At 48.3% G+C, this 10,601-nt stretch overlaps 1 protein-coding gene across 1 annotated transcript in view; it reads right to left on the minus strand.

The window, feature by feature from the left end:
- Window positions 1-8,040: 8,040 nt before the first annotated feature.
- Window positions 8,041-10,601, minus strand: part of IL19 (interleukin 19) — a 10,052-nt gene continuing 7,491 nt past the window's right edge. Inside the window, exon 6 of the mRNA XM_040262938.1 lies at window positions 8,041-8,599. Within this exon, the coding sequence (XP_040118872.1) occupies window positions 8,489-8,599 (111 nt within the window). The 3' untranslated portion in view covers window positions 8,041-8,488. The remainder of the gene's footprint in view (window positions 8,600-10,601) is intronic.

Raw genomic sequence — 10,601 nt, forward strand, 5'->3', positions numbered from 1 at the left:
CTTCACTTCTAGCCATCTGGACGTAATCCCACTACTCCACGGTGACCACTGAGGGTTGTCATCTGCACCCTGTCTCAGGGTATCTCATCAAGACTTTAGCTGTTCTTCTTGGGTTAGGTGTGGGGGGTGTTTTAGAGGCATTGAGGAGGTGAGGGAGAGGAGACTCTTTCTCCCCACTCACAGGGCTTCTGGATCACATTGCTCCCAAGAAAGCTGGGGTTCAAGTTGGCATGATATCCAAAGGGCCCAGGAGTGCAGTGGGAGGCACCAAACTTCAGGCTTCAGGATATAAAGACAGTAAAACAACAACTGGGCAAAATCGAAACCCAAGCCAGGGAGGCCAGAGAGAGTTCTTGCTAGGGGCTAGAGACGGGGACATTGACTGGAAGATAAGAGAAAGCCAGAGATGTTCTAAAAGCCAAACGGCAAAGCCATAGGCTTCCTCCAAGAATCCAAGAAGGAGCTGCCTAGACATCTGGAGTTGCCTTTGCTGCATGCCTTTGAATTCACTCATTCAAAAACTAAATATTTACTGAGTGCAGCCATTCACAAAATAACTATCCATGTGGAGCTTAACCTAGAGAGGGATGGATGCCAAGATATTTCTGTCATGTCAAGAACTGGAAAATCACTCTAGGTCCCAAGAACGCAAATGGGGTTGAGAGGTGGGAGTGAAGAAGGAGCAGGAGGAAGACTCTTTCTGTCCTGGCGGTGGGACTGTGGTTCTCGGGAAGTTAAGTCTAGGCTGGGCTAGAGTAGGAAAGCAACAGGATGTGGCTACAGGCTCTTCTGTTGTTTGTTTATGGCACTCACCGTGTGCCAGGCACTACACATTTCAAAAAATATGAACTCACTTGATCTTTGAAGTCAAGTGAAGTGAAAGTTGTTCAGTCATGTCTGACTCTTTACGACCCCACAGACTATACAGTCCATGGAATTCTCCAGGCCAGACTACTGGAGTGGGTAGCCTTTCCCTTCTGCACGGGGCCTTCCCAACCCAAGGATCGAACCCAGGTCTCCTACATGGCAGGCGGATACTTTACCAGCTGAGCCACAAGGGAAGCCCAAGAATACTGGAGTGGGTAGCCTATCCCTTCTCCAGGAGATCTTCCCAACCCACGGATCAAACTGGGGTTTCCTGCATTGTAGGTGGATTCTTTACCTACTGAGCTATCAGAGAAGTTGATCTTTAGGCAACCCTTAACGCAGGGATGAGTATTCTCTTTATTTTCCAAATAAAGAAACTGAGGCATAGAGTCTTCTTTGCGTATCTAGGAAAGTGACCAGAGGGAGACGTCCAGACCAAAGCCGTACTGAGATAAACTTATCTCCTGGTATGAAAGCTGGATTTTGAAACCTCTCCTGGTCCCAGTGCCTGAACCAAGCCTTAAGGCCACACAGAAGAGGTCTCTTTCACAATATTCAGTACTGACTGACAGTGGTTCCATGGCAGAGACCTGAGACTGGGCTAGGTTTCCATAACAGAGCTGCAAGTGTACAGACTAGCTCTAGAGCTCATAATAACTTTTTAAGAATATGCATGCATGCTAAGTCTCTTTAGCTGTGTATGATTCGTTGCGACTCTATGGACTATAACCTGCCAGGCTCCTCTGTCCATGGTATTCTCCAGGCGAGAATACTGGAGTTGGTTTCCATGTCCTCCTCTAGGGGATCTTCCCTTCCCAGGGACTGAACCCACGTCTCTTAAGTCTCCTGCATTGGCAGGCAGGTTCTTTATCACCAGTGCTACCTGGGAAGCACTTTTAAGAATATATCCTCCCCCAAACTCCTTGAGAGCCCCTTAGATAGTAAGGATATCCAACCAGTCCATCCTAAAGGAAATCAGTCCTGGATATTCATTGGAAGGACTGATACTGAAGCTGAAACTCCAGTGCTTTGGCCACCTGATGTGAAGAACTGACTCATTTGAAAAGACCCTGATGCTGGGAAAGATTGAACGTGAGAGGAGAAAGGGATGACAGAGGATGAGATGGTTGGATGGCATCACCGACTTAATGGAAGCAAGTTTGAGTAAACCCCGGGAGTTGGTGGTGGACAGGGAGGCCCGGCATGCTGCAGTCCATGGGGTCACAAAGAGTCAGACGTGACTGAATGACTGAACCAAACTGAACTGAAACTCCTTGGCCAAACATGACATGCTGACCCCTGAGTCTACCTCCAGGAATGATCAGTTGGCTTCTGCCACTGAGCAGGGGCATTTGTTCACAGCTGCAGAGGACGTCAAGTGAGTTGGATGTACCCGGGATTGTGTTAGGCATGAACAAGCTTCAGGAGAGTCAAGGCAAGAGTTTCACCCTGGGATGAGTCTGTATCAGAGAAAGGACATGGGCAGGAGAGCCTGCAGGGGGCAGTCTGAATAGCAGGAGAATCCGGAAGGCTACCCGGCTTGGCTGGCCAGATAAATCTTCAAGCACCTGTATGAGGGGCTCAGCTGAGAGCTTCCTGGAAATACAGACCCAGAAGACAGCATAGCTGACCTGGGCAGTGCCTTTTGCCTTGTCATACTTGCTAGTTTGAAAAAAAAAATGACATGTAAGAAGAAAGATTTAGTGAGCACCAACTTCACAGCTACTATAAATGGCATCTTGGATCCTTATTACAATCCACACACATGAGGAGACGGGGGCACAGGTGAAGTGAACTGTTCAAGATCACGCAGCAGGACCAGGATTTCACATGAAAGCCAATCCTCTTATCCATTTGGACAAAAAAGTGCGAAAGTCGTTCAGTTGTGTCTGACTCTTTGCTACCCCATGGACTGTAGCCCACCAGACTTCTCTGTCCATGAAATTCTCCAGACAAGAATAGTGGAGTAGATAGCCATTCCCTTCTCCAGGGGATCTTCCCAATCTAGGGATTGAACCCAGGTCTCCCGCATTGCAGGAAGATTCTTTACCAGCTGAGCCACCAGGGAAACCCAAGAATGCTGAAGTGGGTAGCCCATCCCTTCTCCAGCAGATCGGAGCCGACCCAGAAATGGAAACAGGGTCCCCTGTGTTGCAGGCGGGTTCTTTATCAGCTGAACTTCCTAGCAAATTCATTGTTCCAAAAGACAGCTGCCCTGAGCACGTGTGGCTGTCAGCAATCCACGCTGGAAGTTGAAAGGAGGCTAGAGTGTCCTCCAGGAGGAGACCAGACTCAGCAGTGCCAGGAACATCGTGTAACACCTTCAGAAGTCGGCCTCTGCTTCTTCGCTCTGTGTTGGTCCATAAATGTGTGTGTAACTTCACAAGCTTGTTGCTGGCAAGTCCAGGCTCCTTTTTACGCAGCTGGGTTTAAAGATCTGGCAGCCAGTGTAGCAACTTGGGCTCTGGGTTAGATAGCTTGGTCCAAACAAAATGAACCTCCCCAGCAGCAAAGGGAGAGAGCACCAGATCCAGGAAGATCAGACCTGGGTTCACTTTCTGGACCTGCCATTGACCTCAAGCAAGTCCTCCCACCTTCCTGAGTCTCAGATGCCTCTGCTGGTCCCATGGGAATGAGACCTACAACCTCCTCCATTCCTCTGAGCTTTAGTGTGTTAGTCGCTCAGTCGTGTCTGACTCTTTGTGACTCCGTGGACTGTAGCCTGCCAGCCTCCTCTGTCCATGGAATTCTCCAGGCAAGAAAACTGGAGTGGGTTGCCATTCCCTTCTCCAGACTCTCTTCCCCACCCAGGGATCGAACCCAGGTCTCCCTCATTGCAGGCAGAGTCTTTACCATCTGAGACACGAGGAAGTGAAGCCATATATATAAAGTGCCCACAGGGCCCTGCCACAGGCTACGTGTTCCCTCCCCTGGCACCTGAGCTGGGGGAGGTGAGCCCCAGATTTCTCCCAGGTGCCTCCTAGGAGCTAATCAAGGACTCAGAGGCCATGGTTTGGGAGAAAATTGTATACTTGGTTCCTTAGCAGGCATTTATTAAGCACCAACTGTGTGCTTAATAAATAATAACACCAAGGAACAAAAGCACAACTCTGTGCCATGCCCCCTGTGGACTACACAAGAGCCAGGACACGTTCTTCAAGCCTGGAAGGAGAGCAAGGACAGATAGGCAAGTGAAAGAGTCAAAGTGAAGTAAGCAGGTGGGATATATAGGGAGGGTTCAGTTCACTCAGTTCAGTCACTCAGTCGTGTCCGACTCTTTGCGACCCCATGAATCACAGCACACCAGGCCTCCCTGCCCATCACCAACTCCGAGAGTTCACCCAGACTCGCGTCCATCAAGTCCGTGATGCCATCCAGCCATCTCATCCTCAGTCGTCCCCTTCTCCTCCTGCCCCCAATCCCTCCCAGCATCAGAGTCTTTTCCAATGAGTCAACTATTCGCATGAGGTGGCCAAAGTACTGGAGTTTCAGCTTTAGTATCATTCCTTCCAAAGAAATCCCAGGGTTGATCTCCTTCAGAATGGACTGGTTGGATCTCCTTGCAGTCCAAGGGACTCTCAAGAGTCTTCTCCAACACCACAGTTCAGAAGCATCAATTCTTCGGCGCTCAGCCTTCTTCACAGTCCAACTCTCACATCCATACATGACCACAGGAAAAACCATAGCCTTGACTAGACGGACCTTTGTTGGCAAAGTAATGTCTCTGCTTTTGAATATGCTATCTAGGTTGATCATAACTTTTCTTCCAAGGAGTAAGGGTCTTTTAATTTCATGGCTGCAGTCACCATCTCCTTTAATAGTTTTTCCTCTCTCCCTCTCTGACTCCATCTGCTCCTCCTCTACTTTTGCACCCATTGATAAAACAGTGTTTCTTTCCTACAGGTACAGCTCCTTATGCCAGTAAAGCTCCTCTTCCACTGTCCACCATGCGTGCAAGGTGGAGTAGAACACCTGCATTGGGTATTGCTAAAAGATAAACTGATGCATATTAAAAAAATTTTACCCGTTTATTTGAACAAAAATCTCCCAGAATCAGCAGCGCCAAACCGGAAGTGGTTAGGAGCTCTCAATGGTCAGGAGCCAGCTGGGAAGGACCTATGTAGAAAAGGTGTGAAAGCGAAGAAAGCAGCTGTTTGATTGGCTGTGGCTTAATGTCTAGTTGGCTCTCAGTGACTGTCCTCAGCGTTTTTATTTCATAACCTTGAGGCATTTGCAGGCTTAGATTTTGGTTTGCTTACACAGACGCCCCCTAGGGCATCACAGCCACCTCACTCTAAGGGTCTCCTTGTTTACTTAACTTACCAAACCCCAGTCCCATAACTAACTGTGTGACCCTTAGTGTGTTGTTGAGCCTCGCTAAGCTTCAGCCCTCATCATCTGTGTAACTGGGTTGTTAATAATCTTTCCCATAGAGGGTTATCATGAGATGTAAAGGAGAAAGCAGAATTATTTTCACTGGTGCATAATACGTGCTCAACACCTGGACACTGATGTTGACAGTAAAGGTCACCCTGGAAGCAGGCTGTGGGGACTGGAAGCCTGGCTCTGCTGCTTATGATCTGTATGACATCAGGTGTTTCTTGACCTCTATGTCCAGGTTCTTCCCCAAGGTTTAACCATCTGTATGGTTAACATTCAAAGAGGGGGGCTTTTTTCATTTTATTTCACTCTCATTTCTATAGGACTGTCTTGAAAATTAAAATGAAATATATATTCATAATATATTACATTATGTATATTACTTAGATGACTGCTTGGCTTACAAAAGCACTAAATAAGTGTTTGCCATTATTTTTGTTTTAATTCATCTAGATCACGTATTCATGAAACATGAATTTAACACTAAGTGCCAGGCAATGAACAAACCTATCCTCATGGAGGTTACATTTGAGTAGAGAAACAGACATAATAAAGTAGGATGCTGGGGAAGCAAAGAACGGGTGTAAGATGTGCTGAAGGTAGAAATGGGGGAGGTTATGCTTAAATAGGATACCCTTTGAGTCAAGGTCTGAAGAAGGTGGAGGTGCAAGCCATGCAGGTGTCTGTGGGAAACACCCCCAGGGAAGTCACAGAAGATGAGATATACTCTCATGAAGCTGGTCTTGCCGTCATCCAGTCAGCTCAGGATGAACATCCAGCCAAGTCACCTTGAGAAGGTTGAGTCCTCTGTAAAACTGCTTCCTCTTAATAGCCTGTTAATCCCATTCGAGCATAACAGTGGAGGTTTCTTTTAATCCTATCTCAGTTTAGGTGTATGTGTGCACGCAAAGCACAAAGGCCCTAACGTGAGGACAAGCCTGATGTGTTTTAGAGACACGAAGCAGGTGAGCGTGGTCGAGTGGTACTGAGCCTGGGCAAGAATAGGGGACATAGTGCGAGGAAACAGTCGGGAACCTCGTGTGTGTGCGGATATGAGGGCTTCAGCCATCATAATGCTCTGGCTTTCGCATGATAGCACGGGGGTCAGTGTCCACACTGGCAGACAACTGAGGGTTAAGGCAACGTGGTGACCTGTCCTGGGTGGATCACAGCAGACTTGGAGCCAGACTGTGATTCCTGGCTCGGCAGTCTTTACACTACACGTGCGGCTTCCCACTCTGAGGGCTGCGGGGCCCTCATCTCACTCATAACTCACAGCAACACCTGGAGACCAGTGTTATTATCTCTGTTTTACCCGGGAGGACATTGAGACTTATAGCCACTAAGTAATTTGCTCAGAGTCACATAGGATTGGAGTCAGGACTGGCTGACTTCAGACAGTAAAGCCTGTTCTATGAAATCTCTTTCCCAGGTAGGAATAAAGAAAGGTTGCTTCAGCCAGCCAGTCACAGTATAGATACAGGACCCAGGATCGTACACGTAAAGCACTTATTTCGGCATCCAGCACATGGCAGCTGCTCAGTAAGTATCGATTCTTATTGTCATTAGCCATCTGAGGCCTGTCCACTAGAAGTTGGTGCCCATTTTGGCCAGAACCCCTCTACCCAGAATTCCTCTTGCCTTGGGCTTCAGTCATTTAGCTTTGTCACCATGACAACCATCCCTTTGTTAGAAATACCTTCTCTCCATCTCCACATACATATCTGTGGGGGATGAATTTAGGGCCTGAAAAGATATATCTAGGTTGGGAGCAATAAGAAAGAAATGACAGAGACAAGACAGACATGTGGGCAGCTTTGGGCAGGAAAGAGCTCTCTGCAGGAGGCACCAGCTCTGCTCACCTCTGGCCCTGGCACACCTTCCACATCTTTTGATCACACACTACTTTGTCTAACTTGTTGTTTCTTTCCATAGATCAAAGAACTAGAAGGGAAGAGTAAGTAATTAACGCATCACCAGATCTCTTCCCCAGCTTCCCTTTCACTGATCTTTTGAACAAACTGTGTGAGCAAGATAACATCTAAAGAAATAAGAAAGGTCAGACAGAGTTAACAAGCCTGCACACAGTGGGGGATGGTGGTGACTCTGACCCCCACCCCCACCCCCGGCCCATCTCGATTAACTGAGGTTACTTCCCTGTTTCCCTTTAAAAGCTTTTACGTCTGAGCAGAATCTTCAGAGGTGGTTTTGGGGGGAGGCAGAGACCCACCATGTCCCCAGATTGCTGGCATTCTGAAAAAAAGGCAACTTTCCTTTACATCAACATTTGTGAGTACTGATTTTGAAAGCTGTGAACAGTGGGACCCAATTCAATAACAGAGAGACAGAGAGAAAAGACAGAAACACAGAGAAAGAGAGATCAGAAATGGAGTGACGGCGAGGAGTCATGATTAGAAGTCCTGTGTTCACGCTCTTGATCATTATGTGGAGCACAGGTTCTGGGTGGAGTCCAGTCTGAAACCCTTCTCTGTACTAACTCACTTCGAGTAAATTTTTATCCCTTTCTAGGCCTCAGTTTTCCCATCTATTTTTGTTCTTCAAGGCCCGTTTCATTTCTTAATTTTTAATTTATCTATTTGTTTTTGGCAGCACTGCATGACTTGTGGGATTATTTTGTTCCCCAGTCAAGGGCTGAACCCGGGCCCTTAGCAGTGAGAATTCAGAGTCCTCACCACTAGACCACCAGGGAATTCCCCAAGGCCCCTTTCATTTCTCATAGTCTCCATTCATGCTCCTTGACTGGCCTTCCTAAAATAGAAGACACTTCCACTAATTGGTAAAGAACAGAATTTATTCAGAAAAAAACCAGTCAGTACAATATGCACCACAGGATATTGCTTAGCTCATATCACAGACATGGGATAAGAAACTTCACAATAAATTAGGGAAGCCCACCCTCTCCCTCCAGGATGGCCCCACAGGACCTCTCAACAGACATACTTTGTTACAAATATAAAACCAGTAGACTGCTTGGATACCTTCAGGTGAGATCAGACAAGCTGGGCCCAGCCGGCGAGATTTTAGCCACAAGGTGAGGTGTGCTCAAACCTAGAATTTCCCCTTAGAACACCTCAGCCCAGAGAAGAGAATTCCAAACAAGCAGGAAGACTTCCTCAAAAAGACCCTCATTTGCATAAAACAGGGCCTCCCCCATCTCCCTCCCCTTCCAAGTTGGCTGTCCCCCACCAGAAACCTCTCAGGGGGTGTTCATCCCCCCAAATTAGGTTCCTTGTCTTGAGGCAGCCGAAGTTCCTTGATGATGCTTGTCAATCCATGCTAGAAAGACGTCCAGCTCTCCCAGAGACTTAACGGCAGCAGCCCGGACCTCCAGCTGAAACCATGCAAACCATCATCATACCCTGCCTTTCTGAGCTGTACCATAGTTTTCAGTCACTTGCCCTATGTTCTGGTCCCCATGAGGTTTGCTTTTTATGCAACCATTATCTCTGCAGGGCATACAGACCCTAAATTATTTTCCTAACAGATGACCTAAATTGTTTTCTATAGACAAACAGTTGAATCATGTCAGTAACTTATAAACAAAATAAGAAGTTCTTCATTCTTTGCCCTCTGTTTTTCTTTTTCCTATATGTCACAGAAAAAAACAAACAAACAAACTTTCTTTGCTGGAAGCTCTGCTTGCTTTCCTGTTGACATCAGCTCAGCCTACTACTGCCACTCTCCCTGAAAGCCACAGTGCCCGAGGGGCCCAGCAATGAGAAGGGGGAACAGCGTGTCTCCATTGGACACTGCAGCCCCTAAGAAGGTGTCCTACCCAAAGTCACACAGCCGACTGGCAGCAGAGTTAGACTGGAACCCCAGTCTCCTGACTTACCCCAGCTCTTCCTCAGCAGAGTGGAAGAGATGGTAAGATACAAAAGTATGTCCTGTGGAGCCAGATGGCATGGGATGGAGCCCTACCTCCATCACTTAGTTGTGGTATAAACTTAAATTACTTAACCTGTTTGTGTCTTGGTTTTCTAATGTATCAAATATAGACAATGGCTTGTAGCATTGTTGTAAGGAATAAGTGTGCTGCTAATACCTTTAGTGCACTTAATACCTGGTTCATAGGAAGAACAATATAAATTTCAGCCATTGTGATGTTACTCTGTGGAGCCTCTCCACAAAGAAGAGCTCTGAACAGACCTTGCGGCTCCTTGTTATTCAAAGCATTGACTTAATCTGGGAGTGTGGGTGAACCACAGAATCTCAGACCTCATTCCAGGCCTACCAGCCAGAATCTGCATTTCAACAGAATCTGTAAATGATGCAGGTAAGAGACCGTACCTCTAACTCCACCTCTACATGAGGTGTGCGTACGACACCCGCTCCTACAGGAGAGGCGCGCTCCACCTCCACGTGAGGTGTGCGTACGACATCCGCACCTACATGAGAAGCGCTGTTCGTCACCACACAGGACGCTGATCACAGTGCCTAGACACAGCGACACAGAAACACGCTACCAGGTAGCACGCTTCATGCATAACAGCTTACAGTTCACTGGGGCTCTTTGCTCCCTCTGCGTTTTGCACGCGTGCTAAGTCACTCAGTTGTGTCCAACTCTGTGTGGCCCCATAGACTGCAGCCCACCAGGCTCCTCTGCCCTTGGGATGCTCCAGGCAAGAATACTGGAGTGGGTTGCCATGCCCGACCCGGGAATCCAATCCGCGTCTCTTACATCTAACCTGCATTGGCGGGCAGGTTCTTTACCACTAGCGCCACCTGGGAAGCCTCCCTCTGCCTCAGCCCTATCTTAAACAGTGTGTGCTTTCCCTCAGATCTGAACATAGTTCTGATATGTGAAAAGAAAACAGTGGAGGCATAATGGGGAGGGAGAGACCAGGAAATTAACAAATGAGGTAAGACCAACACACTCTGCAGACACAGAACTGGGCAGATGGCCATCAGTACTGTTGAGTAAATGAATGAATTTGAGCAGGGAGGAGGCTGCCCACTCAGGCTGCTGTACCCTATCTCTCCCTTCCCTGTCTCTCCCCCCACCCCGTCCTCTCCCCCCACCCCGTCCTCTCCCCCCTCCCTGTCCCTCCTCCCCTCCCTGTCCTCTCCCCTCCCTGTCCTCTCTCCTCCCTGTCCTCTCTCCTCCCTGTCCTCTCTCCCCCTTCCCTGTCCTCTCTCCCCTCCCTGTCCTCTCTCCCCCATCCCTGTCCTCTCTCCCCCGTCCCTGTCCTCTCCCCCCTCCCTGTCCTCTCTCCCCCCTCCCTGTCCTCTCCCCTCCCTGTCCTCTCTCCCCTCCCTGTCCTCTCCCCCTTCCCTGTCCTCTCTCCCCCTCCCTGTCCTCTCCCTCCTCCCTGTCCTCTCTCTCCTCCCTG

The sequence above is a fragment of the Oryx dammah genome, unplaced genomic scaffold (genome assembly GCF_014754425.2).
Source record: "Oryx dammah isolate SB20612 unplaced genomic scaffold, SCBI_Odam_1.1 HiC_scaffold_21, whole genome shotgun sequence".
Classification (NCBI taxonomy): Eukaryota; Metazoa; Chordata; class Mammalia; order Artiodactyla; family Bovidae; genus Oryx; species Oryx dammah.